We start from the raw sequence: 21,547 nt of genomic DNA on the forward strand, positions 1-21,547 counted from the left end.
TCGCTCTCATATATATATATATTAATTTTTTTGTCTTTTTTTTCTGTTTAAGTGCCTTTGTGGAATGGTCTTACAATTTTAGATATACGTTTATGTTATTAAGGGGTTCTGCAGTTTGTGGCTCCATCCTTGAACTGATACACCAATTAGGCTCTGTTCACACTTCAGTTTGTTCCTTTCGTTCAGGCTTCAGGTGCTTTCTGACAGTCAGAATAGAGTAGCATGCTACATTACGGTATCTTCACGCAAGGAGGATACGCTGCGTAAAAACACACAGCGTGTCTGCCCTGGTCGCCGCAGAGAATTTTGACCGAAAAACCGCGCCAATATGTGGTGCAGTTTTTCAGCCAGAATGTCTGCTGTAAAAAGCTGCATGATAAGAACAAAAAAAAGTCTCATACTTACCCGTAGCCATGGAAACGTGTCGCCCTGACATCCTGCAGCCAGGCCTCCTGGGATGACGTTTAATCCCATTCAACCTCTGCAGCGGTCACATGGATGAAATGTCATCCCAGGAGGCCGGCCTAGATGAAGCACAGAATTCGGAGCACGTATAAGATTTATTTTTTCTGAGTTGTGATTTTTGCAGCTTTTCCACTGCAAAAATCGCAACTTCTGCTATATGTTGCGAGTTTTACCTCTCATAGAATGCAATGGGGAAAACCCACAACAAAAAAACATTATGCAAATACAATTAACATGCTGTGGATTAAAAAAACAGTATTCCTGGTGTCCGATTAAAGACAGGGCAGTGTCGGGAGGACTTAGTAGCTAGTAGCCTTTCAATTAGGCAGATTAGGGAGATGGCGGGGGAGGGGTCACAGGAGAACAAAATCTTTGCTATTTTTCACAATTATGCAATATAAGGTGGAATAGGATCAAATGGGAGGAAGATATTTAGGGAGAATAGATGTAATGGTCTGTATATCTTCTACAGTTAATTTGTCAGTGTTTAAGGGCTTGTTCACATCATCGTTGAACTTCCGATTGGATTTCCAGTCATCTGTTCCCTCTGAGTAACAGTTAAATGGAAAGAAAAAAGGAAAGTGTAGCTTTCGTTTGCATCACCACTGATTTCAATAGTATTTATTTTTGTTTCAGTTTGCCTCCTTTCTGCTAGGTTTCAGTTTTTCTCAATAGCGCAGCACACTATGAAATTGTTTCCGTGAAAAAGACGGAAACCTAGCGGAACGGAGGCAAACAAAACAAACTATTGAAATCAGTGGTGATGCAAACGGAATCATAATACTTTCCGTTTGTCTTTCTGTTCATCTGATCCTCTGATGGAACAGATGAATGGAAATCCAAACGGAATGTGAACAAGCCGTAAGGCCTCATGCACACGGCCGTGCCCGTAATCACGCTCCGCGATTACGGTCACGGCAGGTTGCGGACAGCCAACTGCATTTTCGGCCCGTGCTCCCATATAAAGTATGGGAGCATGGTCTGTAAAAAGCAAAAGATAGGACATGTCCTATCTTTTACAGAGACTTTCCATAATACTATTTTGTGAACAAAAGGAGTAACTGTAAAGTGCAAGTAGCATATCATTGTAAAGATAACACTACTTTAATTCTTCACAGCTTATGTACTTCAACAATCTTTGTTTTGGTTCCTTAAAAAACTGCCGATAAACATTTCTTTTCAATGCCAGTTTTTGTATAAATTCTTGAAAAAGTACAAAAAAATTATTTCAAGGCCAGCAATATGACCTTCTTTGAATATTAAAGTGAAACCTGTCAATGTCTATCCCCCCATAAATAAATGTGTCTCGGATATGTACGTGTGTGTAAATGCGCCATTTTTGCAACCAGGTTACCTGCTGGTACTCATTTTACGGGAGCATATTTTTCTATTTGTTTTATCAGAATGAAAATAAATCATTTGAAATAGCTTGATATTGTATATTTATTTCTGGATAAGCTTTTACCATAGAAGAGATAATTGGAAGAGGCGCGTATCAGAGGCGTGAAATAGAAAATGTTACCTGAAATAATGGGCCATCTACAAAGCACTGTGCTCAACGAATCAATAGATGTAATCTCCCACTACCTAGAACGTGTATAGTTTACCTATATCTCACAGTAAAAATAATGTGTCAGTGGCTGTGTAAAGGCCCATTTATTAGGGCCAATACCCGGGAAACGCTAATTTGTCAGCTGATCACATTGTTTAGGCGGGTTATAAAATCATTGTTGTTGGCAGAATAAACAGAAGATATGCCGCCGACAATCAACAAGCGCTGATCAACTTGCCATATTGTCAATCGTCGCACATTATGGGCAGAAATCTGCCTGTGTAAACCCACCTTAAGAATGTGCATTGATTCACTACATCTATCCCAGTGTTATACCTGTGCATCACGAGGTTGGATCATTGCCGTCACTAACTTTTATGAAACATTACAACATATCAACTTTTTAAATAACCAGGAGAAACATTAAATACAAATTGGACAAAGCAATACACTGATATACAACAAAGTAATAAAGTGTGGATGATTCCTAGGAAATGTGATTTAGTTGATTTTATGCTAGGCTTATATAAAAGCCTACCAAAATCTGGAACAAATAACATGAACAAGGCTGGAGGGCCATATGATGTTAAGAAAGGCCTCATGCACACGACCGTGCAATTGCGGATAGTATAATAAACATGTTAACCTATGGGCCGATAAACACTAGTGTTGTTTGCAGGGCCCGTGTATTGCTCGGGGCCCGGACCGCAAAAAGATAGGATGTGTCAATATACGGTCCGGGCTCATTGAAATCACTGTTTGCATGGTCCGTGAATTGCAGAAACGGCCCGCGGATTACACGCCACGGCCCGTTTGTGCCATAATCACGGACTATGCACACAGCTTCAGCCGTGTGCATGAGGCCTAAAAGGACGCCGTGCACAGAAAAAATAAACAACAGGCCAAAAGGATCTCCTGTAAGCTGCATCAACAGGTTGACAACTATACAGTGACGTGTGCTACACCAAACCCAAATGGCATTTATCAAGGATATATATTTAGAGGCTCATTAATTTAGATGTCTCCATAGATTGATGATATCGGTCACCACAAAGTACTGATAAAGTAAATTATTAACAGAGTTGTGGGTCACATGCAACAAGAGCATTCATGTATGAACTGGTGATGATGCCAGACTGGGTCCTCACCTAACACAGCAGTCGGCACAAGTGGGTCATTGGGCACTGCAGGAAAACAAAGCTCATGAAAATACATATTACCTCCATTTTACGCAGTTGGAAAAACAGACAGACATACATATAAGCACACATCACATCGACTGCTATTGAAAGGTGAGTGAAAGAAAAAAGCCAACAATAAAATATAAGCATTTTAACCCAAACCGCACAAATTGCCATATATGTGTAAACCAGAAGTTAACGCAGAAGATAGTGTTTCTTAATTCGGTTTCTTTTACTTACATAGATACTGTCATTTTTCTATTCAGTTGTGGTGATCACTTTTCCAAAAGTCACTAGAGAAAGTGCAGTCACATTGGTTGTCAATTCAAAAACCTCGCTGGTTGGGAGTATTGGGGCAAAATGAGGTCACCCACAAGGCGAACAGTGCTGGTTTCATCGTTACCAGCAAACTGTGAACTGAACCAGACTTCTTTTCACGCATTAGTCAATAATGTGATGCATGACACTGGAATACTATATAAAACCGCTGCAGCACGCTTCTGGTGCCATATGCAGTGTTTGATGCACACAGTGAGTCACTCAGTGTTCTGTGAGAACTAAAGTCCCAGCAGGCAGCAGGTGATACAGGGTTGGGTTTTGGGCTTCTCTAAGGGATACATAAAAAATAAATAATAATTTTCTTTTTTTTAAGCAGGTAGCCACCGCCATCGGTTGTCTGCACTTCGTGTATCAGTACATGTTGTCAGTGTTATTTGGGGGTTCTGCTTGGGGGGAACAAATTACAACTGAATGGAAAAGTAGCAATATATAAGAGAGTAAAACAAAAATTACCGGACTTTAGCTACTCTTACATTTGATAAATAAACATATGGCCAATATTACACTTTGGGTGGAAATCCTCTTTCAGTCCTGAAATAAAATATGCAAGCTGTAATGTTTGTTTGTGTCAGTGTTTTAGAGTAGAGAAAGGGGGTGGCAGTGACCCTGTGAAATCGCGCCGGCTCACTGCATTTGTCACAGATTTCATATTGTTTGTTAATGGCCACACTGTGTCGCGGTTAAAACTGCTGGTTACCTGCAATATTGTGTGCCCATAAAGGTCTTTTCATTAATGGCCGCACAATTTTGCAGCAGTTTTACTGGCAACACCGCACAGTCATCAACAAGGAATTTGACAACCACTCCGAAAAATGTGCCGCTCTGTGGGGCCTTATCCTGAGGCTGAGTTCACACGCTACAGAATTGTTGCAATGCAAAATGGTGAGAGCTGCGTCGAATCTGCAACATAATCAGTGACAAATCGTACCAACAAAAACCAACAAATCGTAGTGAAGAAGCATGCGGTTTTTGAGGCTATTTCAACCGTTGTGTGAATCATGTATAAAGGAAAAAAGGGGCATGAGGTCATAATTCTAATCCTAATTATTAATAATACTACAAACTTACAAGACAAAACAAAATATGAATGCTTGATATAGCTTAATTAAATATCATGCATTAATAGTGTCAAATGGGACATTTTAAAAAGCCGATATGACAGATGAATGGCTTAGCATGTCAATGAGAGCTGGATCAGCCAATCACAGTACTGTAAGAAATGTATGAAAAAAAGCAACTAAAATGATAAAAAAGTGATGCAGATAAAGTAGAATTTTAACTAGCATTCAAACTGTTACTAGCACCATCTGAAAAGTACAGTATACGACATACTGTATACAATAAGCAGTTACTCAAATTATTAATCCGAATTGTCTCTGAAATTACCTTCAATAGATCTGCATTGCTTACTGCAGTAACCTGTAATCTGTAAGGCTTTCTGTGAAATCTACACTTTTGGTTCTTACAATTCCAGAAAATATTCACCTTGGAACCCAATTTTACTTATTATGTGTAGAAATAATCTACATAAAAGTTTAGCTCAGTAACTTTTCAAATATATTGCATTACAATTTTTTGTTATTAATCTTGAGTTCTAGCTTATATTATATTCCAAAGGCGCAGTGTAAATTCCACTGGTTGCTAGCAGGTTTAGCCGAGATCCAATAATGCAATGCTCTAACATGCTACATTGTTTCCTCTCTACATCAGACTATTGCCTACCGCCTATTGTAGAGCATACGCTATCTTAAATGCAACGGAATTGAGAAAGTAATTCACCAAAAAATGGGACTTACTAACGTTTTTGTGTTTTTTTGGAGTTGAGAAAGTGAAATGCCTTTGGCAGTGAATGCAGTTCTAGTTAAGAATAGGGTATAGTTAACTGTAATTCCGCATGAGTACAATATGAGTTACTCAAGGTGATATCTGAACCGTAAAAAGGTGTTTAAGTATGAACCAGGACTGGTGTCTTCAAATGCATGAAACTGGGCTTCATGGTCATGGATGTTATTTATGACAAAAAACAAAACAAAAACAGCAATTTTAAGAATGATTGTTTTTTACAACTGCATTAATACATTGCTATTTTAATTTAGATATGTTTTGTCTAAGATTTGTGGATATTTCAACTTTTGCCTATAAGAAGGATAAAAGACAAATTAAATAGGACGTAAATGGAAATAAAATACGTCTTTTTAAGCAAATTATTAGCCTTTATGCAACATAATGTTTATATTCATTTGTCAATGAGACTTTAACATGTATATTGAAATCTTTAGCAATCATAGTGCAGCAGAATCCTTAAAGAGGCTCTGTCACCAGATTTTGCAACCCCTATCTGCTATTGCAGCAGATAGGCGCTGCAATGTAGATTACAGTAACGTTTTTATTTTTAAAAAACGAGCATTTTTGGCCAAGTTATGACCATTTTTGTATTTATGTAAATGAGGCTTGCAAAAGTGTGTACATCGGGGCGTTTTTACTTCTTTTACTAGCTGGGCGTTAGGAATGGGAGTGTATGATGCTGACGAATCAGCATCATCCACTTCTGTTCATTAACACCCAGCTTCTGGCAGTGCAGACACACAGCGTGTTCTCGAGAGATCACGCTGTGACGTCACTCACTTCCTGCCCCAGGTCCTGCATCGTGTCGGCCACATCGGCACCAGAGGCTACAGTTGATTCTGCAGCAGCATCAGCGTTTGCAGGTAAGTAGCTACATCGACTTACCTGCAAACGCCGATGCTGCTGCAGAATCAACTGTAGCCTCTGGTGCCGATGTGTCCTCGCTCGTCCGACACGATGCAGGACCTGGGAGTGACGTCACAGCGTGATCTCTCGAGAACACGCTGTGTCTTTGCACTGCCAGAAGCTGGGCGTTCTGAAGAGAAGTGGATGATACTTCTCGTCAGAACGCCCAGCTAGTAAAAGAAGTAAACACGCCCCGATGTACACACATAATACACGCCCAGTTGGACTTTTACTTTAAACACGCCCAGTTGAACTTTAGCAAGCCTCATTTACATAAATACAAAAATGGTCATAACTTGGCCAAAAATGCTCGTTTTTTAAAAATAAAAAAGTTACTCTTATCTCCATTGCAGCGCCTATCTGCTGCAATAGCAGATAGGGGTTGCAAAATCTGGTGACAGAGCCTCTTTAACAAATGATCCACTATGCAGGTAAAATAAAATTATTATAGTACAATGAAAGTACGGTAATTTTAATGATCTATATATATATATATATATATATATATATATATATATATATATAGTTTATTTAATATTTAGCTAAAATGCAGAACACTATTGCAGGATAATCCAGCTTTTAAATCCACAGCCCTATGTGAGATCTAGCAGTAGAATCAGTTTATACAAAGAAGATCTCAGTTACATCATGTGATGTGACTTCACATGCAATCTGAAGATAGATGTACGGCGGGGTCAATCGCGTTTCTTTATTTGAGAAGGGGATACTTACATCTAGGGGGGAAGTTATGAGAGTCCATATAGGTGATGGATAGAGGATCTTCTGCATGTAGAGTACTTTGATCAGCGTAACTTCTATCCATTGCATTTACCATATGAGTCATCTCCTGCCGTGTGTTACCCATGGCATCTTTGCGTTTCTTGGCCAGTTTACTGCAAGGCAAAATAATTGTTTAGTGCCCACAACGTCCATAAATAGTCAAGTAGTGCTTCTGAATCTGTGCTTCTAACTTGGTGACAACTAAAAATAAAAAAGGTACACATATGTAAGAGGTAGAAATTCAGTCCCTACTGAGTGTTTTGGTCGGGGGAATTTTGCTATACCTGTTTAATAAAATTTGTGCAAGAATTACTTGAACAACAATTATTAATTTCACTTAAATGCCAATATAGACGTCACTTTTACTATTAATAGGGTTGATCCTTAGCTTTCTAAGGCTTCGTTCACATCTGCGTCTGGACTCCGTTCATGGGTTCCATCAGAGATTTCCATCAGGGGAACCCATGAACAGAATCCAAACCGAAAGAAACGGAAACCATATCATGATTGATTTCACTGTTGTGTAAGAGTTCCGTCATTTTGATGGAATGAATAGCACAGTAGACTACGGTATTGATCCAGTCAAGACGGCGGAACCCTTAAACAATGGTGACAAAACGGAAACCATTTGCAACGGATCCATCACCATTGAAAATCAATCGTGATGCAAACGGAAACCTATGGATTTACTAGGATTTAGATTTTGTTCATGGGTTCCTCTGACGGAAAGCTCCGACGGATCTCATGAACGGAATCCTGTTGCAGATGTAAACGAAGCCTTAGAAAGCTAAGGACCAACGCTATTAATAGTAAAAGTGATCGAAGCCTAAACAGAGTAACCTGAACAAAGTAAAATAAATAAGTATTGTTTTAAGAACATATAGACATCTTAGCCTCTTTTAGACAAGCAGATTTTTCATCCATATTCCAGCTTTTGTTTTTCCGACCTTAACACAAAGCTTGCGTTAATCAATGAGGCTATTTACATTGGTGTGTAAAATAGGCGCATATTTTAAAAACGCAGCATGCACTACTGTCATTCGTGTTGCAGTAGGAAAACACATTGAAGTCTATGGAGAGTGATTAAAATACAGAGGCATCTGTAATTGATTTGTATGTGATCTGTATGTCCTCCACGTCATCCATATTCAATAATATAATAATTCAATTATCTCCCTGGAAGACAGCCCATCAGTATTACAGATCTGTATATAATACCGATGACATACCGATGCAAAATGATCCATATTATGGACATAAAAAAAAAAATGTTTGTCTGAAATAGGCCTACGGAGGACACTAAACAAAAAAAAAAAAACTTTAGGCCCCCTGCATACCGGACAAATAAGTGGAGGTCTGGCAGCTGGAAACATACTCGTCTGAAGTACAAAGGGATCTTCGTGTGGGCTCAGACGTGCGGATACTTGGTAACAGTACAGGCAGATTTAGTTGTGAACTTTGTTGTCAGTTTCCCACTATCTATTGCAAAAGGTAAAATCCACTGTGGCTGCAAATGCATGTTCGCTTTCCAAATTAATGGGAACAAATCACAACATACCAAAGTAAAAATTTAGATAAACAGTTAATTATTTAGCAAATACTTTGTTTTAAGGCCTCTTCACATGCTGTGACTTTCTAATCACGAACAATGGGATGTATGAAAAGTTGTGCCGCGGGGATCTGATCATTTCCATTCTGGGGGAAGGAAACTACCAATGGCTCTAGCAAGTGCTCTGCCCTAGGCAGCATTGCCTATTGTAAATGTTGCTACAGGTGGCATTTACATTTACCGATCATGCTGCCGAGAATTTTTATGGTAACATTAACGACAAAGGTCACAATAAACAACATTTTTTTTACTGAACTTTTTCTTCATAAATACTGGCCTATTATCACAGCAATACTTGGCCAGTGTAAAAGGGCCTTTACTTATCCAATTCTGAATGACATTATTTTTTCATTTATATTATAGCTAAACACAATTTTTTGCCTGGTTTACAGTTATTAAAGTGCAAAGCATTGTGGGAGCACAGATAAAAGTTACACATTTAGCGTGAAGCCGTGAGGTCACACATCTGAAAGCAGCAGGTCTGCCGTCTGTCACCCATAGCACATGAATGCCATCCGACACCTAAAAGTTACTTTGTTAAAAAAAAAGCTATACATTTAACGTATACGTTTTTGTTTCTGCATGCCACGGGATTATATTGAATTGATATCATGACAAATTGTATAACTTAACACAATTGGAGAAAAAGTAAGGGTATATTCACACGCAAACACAAAAACGTCTGAAAATACGGAGAGGTTTTCAAGGGAAAACCGCTCCTGATTTTCAGATGTTTTTTGAGCCATTCGGCCGGGCAAAAAAAAGCCCGTCGGGACAGAATGCCTTTTTTCCCATTGAAATCAATCCACAAATTTGTCAGTTTACAGCCCGAAAAATGGCCGAAAATAAGCTGTGTGAACATACACTACCATTCCAAAGTTTGGGGTTACCCAGACAATTTTGTGTTTACCATGAAAACTCACACTTATATTTATCAAATGAGTTGCAAAATGACTAAAAAATATAGTCAAGACATTGACAAGGTTAGAAATAATTATTTTTATTTGAAATAATAATTTTCTCCTTCAAACTTTGCTTTCGTCAAAGAATGCTCCATTTGCAGCAATTACAGCATTGCAGACCTTGGGCATTCTAGCTGTTAATTTGCTGAGGTAATCGGGAGAAATTTCACCCCATGCTTCCAGAAGCCCCTCCCACAAGTTGGATTGGCTAGATGGGCACTTCTTGCGTACCATACGGTCAAGCTGCTCCCACAACAGCTCTATGGGGTTGAGATCTGGTGACTGCGCTGGCCACTCCATTACCGATAGAATACCAGCTGCCGGCTTCTTCCCTAAATAGTTCTTGCATAATTTGGAGGTGTGCTTTGGGTCATTGTCCTGTTGTAGGATGAAATTGGCTCCAATCAAGCGCTGTCCACAGGGTATGGCCTTGCAAAATGGAGTGCTAGCCTTATTTATTCAAAATCCCTTTTACCTTGTACAAATCTCATACTTTACCAGCAGCAAAGCAACCCCAGACCATCACATTACCTCCACCATGCTTGACAGATGGCGTCAGGCACTCTTCCAGGATCTTTTCAGTTGTTCTGCGTCTCATAAATGTTCTTCTGTGTGATCCAAACACCTCAAACTTCGATTCGTCTGTCCAGAACACTTTTTTCCAATCTTCCTCTGTCCAATGTCTGTGTGCTTTTGCGCATATTAATCTTTTCCTTTTATTAGCCAGTCTCAGATATGGCTTTTTCTTTGCCACTCTGCCCTGAAGGCCAGCATCCCGGAGTCGCCTCTTCACTGTAGACGTTGACACTGGCGTTTTGTGGGTAGTATTTAATGAAGCTGCCAGTTTAGGACCTGTGAGACGTCTATTTCTCAAACTAGAGACTCTAATGTACTTGTCTTGTTGCTCAGTTGTGCAGCGGGGCCTCCCACTTCTCTTTCTACTCTGGTTAGAGCCTGTTTGTGCTGTCCTCTGAAGGGAGTAGTACACACCGTTGTAGGAAATCTTCAGTTTCTTGGCAATTTCTCGCATGGAATAGCCTTTATTTCTAAGAACAAGAATAGACTGTCGAGTTTCACATGAAAGCCCTCTTTTTCTAGCCATTTTGAGAGTTTAATCGAACCCACAAATGTAATGCTCCAGATTCTCAACTAGCTCAAAGAAAGGTCAGTTTTATAGCTCCTCTAAACAGCAAAAGTGTTTACAGCGGTGCTAACATAATTGCACAAGGGTCTTCTAATCATCCATTAGCCTTCTAACACAGTTATCAAACACAATGTACTATTAGAACACTGGAGTGATGGTTGCTGGAAATGGGCCTCTATACACCTATGTAGATATTGCATTAAAAACCAGACTTTTGCAGCTAGAATAGTCATTTAGCACATTACCAATGTATAGAGTGTATTTCTGATTAATTTAATGTTATCTTCATTGAAAGAAACTGTGCTTTTCTTGCAAAAATAAGGAAATTTCTAAGTGACCCTAAACTTTTGAACGGTAGTGTACCCTAAGAGTGGACACATCTGTAGTTGTTTCCCCCAGCATTCTTCTTTCTGTGATCACAAAAAAATATTTTCTAGAACAAGACCCTTCTGCAATTAATTTTTTTAGGTGAATTATTTTTGCAACTTAACGTTTGACCTTTCAGCCACTAAGCAGGAAAAATAGCTGTTATAACCAGTAATAAGACGCTTTTCCGAACAGTTGAAATAGAAATGGCAGGGGAGAAGGTCAACTGCTACAAAGAACTTAGGCAGTAAATGTTATGAAGCTATATTTTTTATGAATACAAATGACTGTTGAGTTAAGGATTGTTTTTGCCTTTTATATTACATCAGGCAAGAAATTTAATTTCACTCAGGGCTAATGAATTGGACGTTCCTACAGGCGAGTGGCATCTCATCAGTGCCTTTTAGTAGGTATAAAGGCTTCTTTAAATATTGTTGTATGTCGCTTGGTTACTTATGCCACAGGTACATGCATCTGAATGTGGGTGAACATCAGGAAGCGAACGGAAAAAATGTTTCCATTAAAGAGGACCTTATACCTCAGCTGACATGTATGTTTTAGTAAATACTTGTATTCCCGACTAAACAATAATTCTGGAACATCTATTCTTAGAGTTCTACATTGTGCCGTTCCCTCTGTTATTCCAATTAGCAATTTATGGAAAAAAAATTACAAGTGGGTGTTGCCATTCCTCTTGTCAATTTAATGTGTACCTCACAGCCAGCACTTATTGCACAATGTCAGCCTGTGTCAGACACTCCCCCTAACTGGTAACACTCAGTGGTCAATTTATTCATACATTTCTAGGAAGAATAATAGAGGAATGGTACAATAGAGTTCTAATAATAAATGCTTCAGAATTGTGGAGAATACTAAAACAGACAGAGGAAGTGACAGGTCCTCTTTAAAGGGACAGTGTCATGATTTTTTTTATTCATTTATGTGTTTTTATTTAATAAAATATTATATTGACTATTTTTTCACACACTTTTTTTTATGAAAGAGGCTCTGTCACCACATTATAAGTACCTATCTTGTACATAATATGATCGGCGCTGTAATGTAGATTACATCAGTGTTTTTTATTTAGAGAAATTATCATTTTTGACGGAGTTATGACCTATTTTAGCTTTATGCTAATAAGTTTCTTAATGGACAACTGGGCGTGTTTTACTTTTTGATCAAGTAGGCGTTGTGGAGAGAAGTGTATGACGCTGACCAATCAGCATCATACACTTCTTCCCATTCATTTACACAGCACATAGCGATATAGCTATATGAAGCCACATAAACACACTATAATGTTACTCAAGTGTCCTGACAGTGAATATACATTACCTCCAGCCAGGATGTGATGTCTATTCAGAATCCTGACATTTCTGTAGCGTCTGTGTGATATTTACAGCAAGGCAAGCGTAATCTCGCGAGATTACGATGTAGCCTGTCATTTAACTAGATGTGTGTGTGTGTGTGTGTGTGTGTGTGTGTAGCAGAGCTGTGTGTGTGTGTGTGTGTGTGTGTGTGTGTGTGTGTAGCAGAGCTGTGTGTGTGTGTGTGTGTGTGTGTGTGTGTGTAGCAGAGCTGTGTGTGTGTGTGTGTGTGTGTGTGTGTAGCAGAGCTGTGTGTGTGTGTGTGTGTGTGTGTGTAGCAGAGCTGTGTGTGTGTGTGTGTGTGTAGCAGAGCTGTGTGTGTGTGTGTGTGTGTGTGTGTGTGTGTGTGTGTGTGTGTGTGTGTGTGTAGCAGAGCTGTGTGTGTGTGTGTGTGTGTGTAGCAGAGCTGTGTGTGTGTGTGTGTGTGTGTGTGTGTAGCAGAGCTGTGTGTGTGTGTGTGTGTGTGTAGCAGAGCTGTGTGTGTGTGTGTGTGTGTGTGTAGCAGAGCTGTGTGTGTGTGTGTGTGTAGCAGAGCTGTGTGTGTGTGTGTAGCAGAGCTGTGTGTGTGTGTGTGTGTGTGTAGCAGAGCTGTGTGTGTGTGTGTGTAGCAGAGCTGTGTGTGTGTGTGTAGCAGAGCTGTGTGTGTGTGTGTGTGTGTGTGTGTGTGTGTGTGCAGCAGAGCCGTGTGTGTGTGTGCAGCAGAGCGCTGTGTGTGCAGCAGAGCGCTGTGTGTGCAGCAGAGCGCTGTGTGTGCAGCAGAGCGCTGTGTGTGCAGCAGAGCGCTGTGTGTGCAGCAGAGCTGTGTGTGTGCAGCAGAGCGCTGTGTGTGCAGCAGAGCTGTGTGTGTGCAGCAGAGCTGTGTGTGTGCAGCAGAGCTGTGTGTGTGCAGCAGAGCTGTGTGTGTGCAGCAGAGCTGTGTGTGTGCAGCAGAGCTGTGTGTGTGCAGCAGAGCTGTGTGTGTGTGTGTGTGTGTGCAGCAGAGCTGTGTGTGTGTGTGTGTGCAGCAGAGCTGTGTGTGTGTGTGTGTGCAGCAGAGCTGTGTGTGTGTGTGTGCAGCAGAGCTGTGTGTGTGTGTGTGTGTGTGTGTGTGTGTGTGTATATAGTGTGCGCAGAAGAGCTGTGCCCTATTTTTGTGCAGCAGATGCATGGGCGCACACAACCCCCCCCCCACTGTTCTTTTTTACGCAAAACGTTTTTAAAAGCTCAATCAAGCGTTTGACGCTTTCCTTGCGTGTTTTTTGACCCATTTTGTGTGTGCTTTTTGGCGCATAATTAGGACTCCCATTGACTATGGGAAAATTTGTCGTGGTGTTTTACGTGCAAAGGAATTGACTCGATACTTCTTTATTTACACATTTTTTAAAAAATGTGTGTGTAAAAAAAGCGCGTTGTATGTACTAACAGCGCACGTTACCAATTATGTAAATGAAAAGCGTAATCAAGCATTTTTTTGTGTGGTTTTAAAATGCGCCAAAAAACCACGTCAAATACATGCTTTGTGAACCTGTCAATTGAAAAGTCATTCACTTCACTTTCATCATTCTTAGGCCGGAATCACATGAGCATGTGCATTTTGCTCGCGCAAAAAACGCTGCGTTTTGTGCGCGCAAAAGGTCCATAACAGCTCCGTGTGTCAGCAGCATATGATGCGTGGCTGCATGATTTTTTTGCGCAGCCGCCATCATTATGACACTCTGTTTGTATGTTTGTAAACAGAAAAGCACTTGGTGCTTTTGTTTTCATTCATAGTTTTGAAGAGCGTCCGTGTGCCGTGCGCAGTTTTCACGCACCCATTGACTTCAATGGGTGCGTGATGCACGAAAAGCGGGCAAATATAGGACAAGTCGTGAGTTTTACGCAGCGGACACACGCTGCGTGAAAATCACTGACAGTCTGAATGGCCCCATTGACTAACATAGGTCCGTGCGAGGCGCGTGAAAATCACGCACGTTGTACGGACGTATTATACGTTCATCTGAATAAGCCTTCAGGATATATGTGCACGCGTAGTGTTTTCAGCCGTTTTTCGGGCCGTAAAAGTCTCTAAAAATGGCTGAAAAATCGGAAGAAGAATGCCTACAAACATCTGTTCATTGATTTCAAATGGGAAATACGGCGTTATGTTCCAACGGAGCATTTTTTTACTCATTTACAAAAAACGGCACGTAAAAAGACGCCCGCGAAAAAGTGCATGTCACTTCTTGAGCCGTTTTTCATTGACTCTATAGAAAAACAGCTTAAAAAACGGCCGTAAAAAACACCGGGAAAAACGTGAGTTTTATTAAAAAACGGCTGAAAATCAGGAGCTGTTCTCCCTTGAAAACAGCTCAGTATTTTCAGACGTTTTTTTAGTAAGCATGTGAACATACCCGTAGCCTTTTGGGGTGTCCTATAGCGTTTACAAGCTGCATTGTACAATTACTCCCAAAATAGGAGCCGGACAATGCTTAGCAATTTGAAGACACCTTTTCCTGGTTTGTAGCCAAAAATAGGGAGGGGGTGGGGGTGAGATTCCCTCCCACATTTACAGCAGCTGTGAGTCAGCTTGCTTTACCTTATTCACCTTGCCGTAATTCTGGGCAGTGCTCCCCCTGGCAGCCAACATAGGAAAACATGTGAAATTATTATTTAATTTTTAATACATTCTACCATGTGGAAGAAAAAAAAAATACAGCAAAAAACTTAAATATAGTAAAAATAAGTAACTTACTTAAAAAACAAATATTTAAATTTGCGACACATTCCCTTTAAACCCTAGAATGCTAATACACATATGTACAGCAAGGCCCAGATACATTACCCACAGTAGAGGGTAAAAAAGTGCACAAAATCTTAAGAACTAGAGGCCAGTAAGGGTATGTTCACACGGCCTATTTTCGTCCTTTTTCCCGGCCGTAAAACGTCCGGAAGAACGGAAGCAGAACGCCTCCAAACATCCGCCCATTGATTTCAATGGGAAAACAGCGTTCTGTTCCGACAGAGCGTTTATTGATGCTTTTTTTACGCGTAAAAAAAAGGCAGCGAAAAAGAAGTGCAGGTCACTTTTTGGGACGTTTTTGGAGCAGTTTTTCATTGACTAGCGAAAAAAGCTCCAAAAACGGCCGCGACAAACGTCGTGAAAATCGCGAGTGGCTTAAAAAAAACTTCTGAAAATCAGGAGCGGTTTTCCCTCAAAAACAGCTCCGTATTTTGAGACGTTTTTGACTCTGCGTGTGAACATACCCTAACTGATGTAAAGCAGCAGATAATGGTCATATACAGTACATGTAAAAAGTGTTTTGACTACGTGTTCAGGCTTTATCTTGCAGAATTTTCGTTCTGTTCATGTAGCTACAATTGTTCTACTTAATATTTTGGAGAATGACTGATGTGAGTCTTAGGTATTTTCACGTGTTCAGCAGACCAGAAAAGATACATCATATGTATCTAGTGATCAAAGTACTGCAGTAGTATATTTAACGGTAGCGGCCTATTTGGCCTTCAAGACACTTTTTTCATTGCTGCGTTCTGAAACATTTTTTTATTTTTTTGTCAACTTCGCAGTGTATGAGGGCTTGTTTTTTGGAGGACGAGTTGTATTTTTTAATAGGAATTCCGCTATTGTTTTTACGGCGTTTACCATGTGGTATAAATCACGTTTGCTTTATTCTGTAGGATTACAGCGCTACCAAATGTATTGTGTATTTTTTTAATATATATTAACCCCTTCCCGACATTTGAGGTATCCATACGCCAAATTCGGGTAGGGGAAGTATGGAGCGGGCTCATGGAGTGAACCCGCTCCATACGATGCAGGCGTCGGATGTTTGTTACAGCCGACACTTCAGAGTAACTGTCAGAATCACGATATACTGCAATACATTAGTATTGCAATATATCGTGCAAGCGATCTCATGATCGCTGGTTGAAGTCCCCTAGGGGGACTAATAAAAAAAAAAGTAAAAATGAGTTAGTTTTTTTTTTTGTGTAAAAAAAAAAATTTAAATATTAAAAAACCCCTTTTCCCATTTTCCCTCTAGAGCATAGTAAAAAAATAAAAAAAGAAACATAATTGGTAACGCCACGTCCGTTAAAAGTCTGAACTATTACAATACATCATTATTTAACCCGCACGGTGAACGCCGTGTAAAAAAAATAATTTTAAACGCCAATATCTCTATTTTTTGGTCACCTAATCTCCCACAAAAAAGGAAATAAAAAGTGATCATCAAACCATCGCATGTACACCAAAATGGTATTATTAAAAACGACAGCTTATCCCTAAAAAAACAAGCCCTCATACCACTTAATCGACGGAAAAATAAAAAAAGTTATGGCTCTCGGAATTTGGCGACACAAAATAAAGGTTCTTTTTACACTTAGGTTTTTACTTGTAAAAGTAGTAAAATATAGAAAAAACTATATATATTTGGTATCACCGTAATCGTATTGACCCACAGAATAAAGTTAACATGTTGTTTTAATTGCACAGTGAATTCCATAAAAACGGCGCGCAAAAAACCATGGAGGAATCGCTGTTTTTTTCATTTTCTACCCCACAAATAATTTTAGCATTTCCTAGTACATTATATGGCAAAATAAAGGATGCTATGAAAAACTACAACTCGTCCCGCAAAAATCAAGCCCTCATAGGACTATATAGATGGAAAAATAAAGACGTTATGGCTTTTGGAAGGTGGGGAGGAAAAAACGAAAATGAAAAAAATCTGAAAAAGGGCTGCGGCAGGAAGGGGTTAAAAGGCTTGAGAAAGATCCAAGTAAGCCGGATTGAAACATTGCCTGCCTGTGGGGTAAATAAACACACCTCCTAGGCCTGAGCCTAGGAGGAGTTGCACCCACCGCTGGAGCTTTATATATAAGCATGCTTGATAAAGGTCCTATAGCAGGACGGAAACATTGCAGTTTGTGCTGACTGAATAAACCACCTTTTATTACTATAACGGAATGCTGTGGGATTTCTTCTATATTTACCTATATCTCCTGGATCGGGATTACCTGCCTGCACCCATTACCATCTTGGAATCGAAAATTGCTGATCATTTCTGTATGTATGTATGTATGTATGTATGTATGTATGTATGTATGTATGTATATATGTACAGTGAAAGAAATAAGTATTTGATCCCTTGCTGATTTTGTAAGTTTGCCCACTGTCAAAGTCATGAACAGTCTAGAATTTTTAGGCTAGGTTAATTTTACCAGTGAGAGATAGATAGATATATATATATATATATATATAAAAAGAAAATCACATAGTCAAAATTATATATATTTATTTGCATTGTGCACAGAGAAATAAGTATTTGATCCCCTACCAACCATTTTAAGAGTTCAGCCTCCTCCAGACCAGTTACACGCTCCAAATCAACTTGGTGCCTGCATTAAAGACAGCTGTCTTACATGGTCACCTGTATAAAAGACTCCTGTCCACAGACTCAAATAATCAGTCTGACTCTAACCTCTACAACATGGGCAAGACCAAAGAGCTTTCTAAGGATGTCAGGGACAAGATCATAGACCTGCACAAGGCTGGAATGGGCTACAAAACCATAAGTAAGACGCTGGGTGAGAAGGAGACAACTGTTGGTGCAATAGTAAGAAAATGGAAGACATACAAAATGACTGTCAATCGACATCGATCTGGGGGTCCATGCAAAATCTCACCTCGTGGGGTATCCTTGATCCTGAGGAAGGTGAGCGCTCATCCGAAAACTACACGGGGGGAACTTGTTAATGATCTCAAGGCAGCTGGGACCACAGTCACCAAGAAAACCATTGGTTACACATTACGCCGTAATGGATTAAAATCCTGCAAGGTCCCCCTGCTCAAGAAGGCACATGTACAGGCCCGTCTGAAGTTTGCAAATGAACATCTGGATGATTCTGAGAGTGATTGGGAGAAGGAGCTGTGGTCAGATGAGACTAAAATTGAGCTCTTTGGCATTAACTCAACTCGCCGTGTTTGGAGGAAGAGAAATGCTGCCTATGACCCAAAGAACACCATCCCCACTGTCAAGCATGGAGGTGGAAACATTATGTTTTGGGGGTGTTTCTCTGCAAAGGGCACAGGACTACTTCACTGCATCAATGGGAGAATGGATGGAGCCATGTACCGTCAAATCCTGAGTGACAACCTCCTTCCCTCCACCAGGACATTAAAAATGGCTCGTGGCTGGGTCTTCCAGCACGACAATGACCCGAAACATACAGCCAAGGCAACAAAGGAGTGGCTCAAAAAGAAGCACATTAAGGTCATGGAGTGGCCTAGCCAGTCTCCAGACCTTAATCCCATCGAAAACTTATGGAGGGAGCTGAAGATCCGAGTTGCCAAGCGACAGCCTCGAAATCGTAATGATTTACAGATGATCTGCAATGAGGAGTGGGTCAAAATTCCATCCAACATGTGTGCAAACCTCATCATCAACTACAAAAAACGTCTGACTGCTGTGCTTGCCAACAAGGGTTTTGCCACCAAGTATTAAGTCTTGTTTGCCAAAGGGATCAAATACTTATTTCTCTGTGCACAATGCAAATAAATATATATAATTTTGACTATGTGATTTTCTGTTTTTCTTTTCAAATATAATCTATCTCTCACTGGTAAAATTAACCTAGCCTAAAAATTCTAAACTGTTTATGTCTTTGACAGTGGGGAAACTTACAAAATCAGCAAGGGATCAAATACTTATTTCCTTCACTGTATATATGTATTTACACACACACATATATATATATATATAAAACTAGTTTTGCACAATTAGGCCTCAGTCAAATGCTTCAGTGTGCGATCCGTTTTTTTTAACGGATAGCACACTGACCGATTAATTTCTATGGGGCCATGCACACTTCCGTTATTTTAACGGTTCGGTGCGTCCGTTCCACAAAAAATAGAACAGATCCTACACCTCTCCGTTTTTCGCGGATCAGTCTCAGCCTATATATTTGGTCCGTTAAATCAACGGACCGCACACGGGGGCCTTACACTTTCTCAAAATATGGCAACAAAATCCCTGATTTTTTAAATCATACCGATTTGATTTTTCTATCGACTGAACTGTATGAGGGCTAGTCGACGTTATTAGTACCATGATGTGGTACATACAACTTTTTGATCACCTTTTAATCAGTTTATAGGAGTAGGGATGAACAAATAACAGAAACTGTCTTTTTTTACAGCATTTATTGGGTGGGTTAGATAATGTGATACATTTAGGCAGGGTTCCCGCGGGACGGATGCAGGCTCAGCTACTGAACCCATGCCATCACCGCTAAGTAAATGTACAGAGGCTCGCAGAAACCACCCGCCAGTTGCACTGTACATTTACGGCACTAGGCCAGAAGGGGTTTTAGGAGAATTCCACGTTTAAATACCTGTAGAAGGAAACAACATTTGCCAGTTAGGCTTTGTTCACACGGCGTGTATTCGACGAATTTGACACTTTTTTTACGCCGAAAAACACGTTAAAAAATACATGCTTTAAGCTTCCTATTGACATCAATGGTAAAGTGCATAGTAGAACATACGATGCGTTTTTTACGTGTGCGCGTGTTTAAAAAATGCGGTGTAAAAATAAAAAAAGCAGCATCAGGTAAATTCTTTGGGCGTAAAATGCGCCGAAAACTAGCCCAATTCCCATAGTCAATGGGAGTCCAAATTATGTGCAAAAAAACTTGCCAAAAATGAGCACAAAGTGCGTAGAAAAGCGACAAAAACGCCTGTATTTTAAAAAGCGCTTTATAAAAACTCTAGTGTTTGATATGTTTACACGTCGCTTTTTTGGAGCGCCGTGTGAGCAAGGCCTTAAAAACCATGGCAAAACTGGCCTGACAATCAGCACAAAAACGTGTCTGTTACACATTGATTTGAATCTGTATTCACACGAAATCCGTGGCCGAATCCACTACAAAATTCTAATGCCATGGTGAAGCCACAAAATGACAGTTAAAACGGACACTAACCTTTCTAACAATTTATGCTAATCTAATAGTATACCTGATACAGATCAACTTTATAAATGACTTACTGTTAAAATGTAGATGTTTTATCCATGCAAACCTTCCTGTAATCTACTGTCCACCCCCTGTTGTCAAGCTAAATTAGTCTCCAGTTACAGAGCAGAGGAGAGACTAACTTCAGGAAGTGGGGGAGTACCTCTGCCAAAGCACACTCCAGTCTCTTTACAGTCTGCCCATAGACATCTATTGAGACAGGAGAGGGGAGCAGGGGCAGAACGAGAAAAAGGAGAGAGATACACAGACATGCTACCGCTTCTGGTAAGAGTTAGGCTGGATGGATTCCCACGACCATGTTACGTCCGTAATGGACGGACCGTATTTCGGCCGGAAGTCCCAGACCGAACACACTGCAGGGAGCCGGGCTCCTAGCATCATAGTTATGTCCGACGCTAGGAGTCCCTGCCTCTCCGTGGAACTACTGTCCCGTACTGAAAACATGATTACAGTACGGGACAGTTGTCCTGCAGCGAGGCAGGGACTCCTAGTGTCGTACATAACTATGATGCTAGGAGCCCGACTCCCTGCACTGTGTTCGGTCCGGGACTTCTGGCCGAAATACGTTCCGTCCATTACGGACGTAACATGGTCGTGTGAATCCAGCCTTAGAAGTCACCCCCATGCTGGATTCTTAGCTACACTGCTCTTTACTGGTGTATAATCTCCTCCATGGTGCTGCTGCTGCTTCTGTATATATGTGTAACAGATAGGAGAGCAGGATTCACCTCTACACTGTGTATAGAAGCCATAATAGCCGTTAAACTCCACCCACTAGTTCAGGGAAAACTATTAGAGTTCGAGCCTGCAAAAACTGCTAAAAAAACAAAAACAACAAACATACAAGTCATATAATGGCCAGAAATAGTGTTTATTAATCCTAATGTACACACATACAACCGCTTATTTTGAAAAGTCACCTGAAAAGTTAGGTACGCTTTAAAAAAAAAACAAAAGAAAAACCCTTCGGCTTTAAAACGTAGTCTGTAATTCAGAATAACAGTACAAACTTGTTCCA

The 21,547-nt window shown here is 40.2% G+C and overlaps 1 protein-coding gene across 21 annotated transcripts in view; it reads right to left on the minus strand.

The window, feature by feature from the left end:
* PTPRK (protein tyrosine phosphatase receptor type K) overlaps positions 1–21,547 on the minus strand; it is a 473,693-nt gene that overhangs the window by 66,445 nt on the left and 385,701 nt on the right. For 15 of the 21 annotated variants that reach the window (XM_075862349.1, XM_075862356.1, XM_075862353.1 and 12 more), the window contains 2 exons: positions 7,021–7,181; positions 3,166–3,201 (listed from right to left, as the gene is read on the minus strand). In XM_075862349.1, the coding sequence (XP_075718464.1) occupies positions 3,166–3,201; positions 7,021–7,181 (197 nt within the window). The remainder of the gene's footprint in view (positions 1–3,165; positions 3,202–7,020; positions 7,182–21,547) is intronic. The other 6 variants (XM_075862362.1, XM_075862357.1, XM_075862365.1 and 3 more) reach the window with 1 other exon arrangement.

This window comes from Rhinoderma darwinii, chromosome 4 (genome assembly GCF_050947455.1).
Source record: "Rhinoderma darwinii isolate aRhiDar2 chromosome 4, aRhiDar2.hap1, whole genome shotgun sequence".
Classification (NCBI taxonomy): domain Eukaryota; kingdom Metazoa; phylum Chordata; class Amphibia; order Anura; family Rhinodermatidae; genus Rhinoderma; species Rhinoderma darwinii.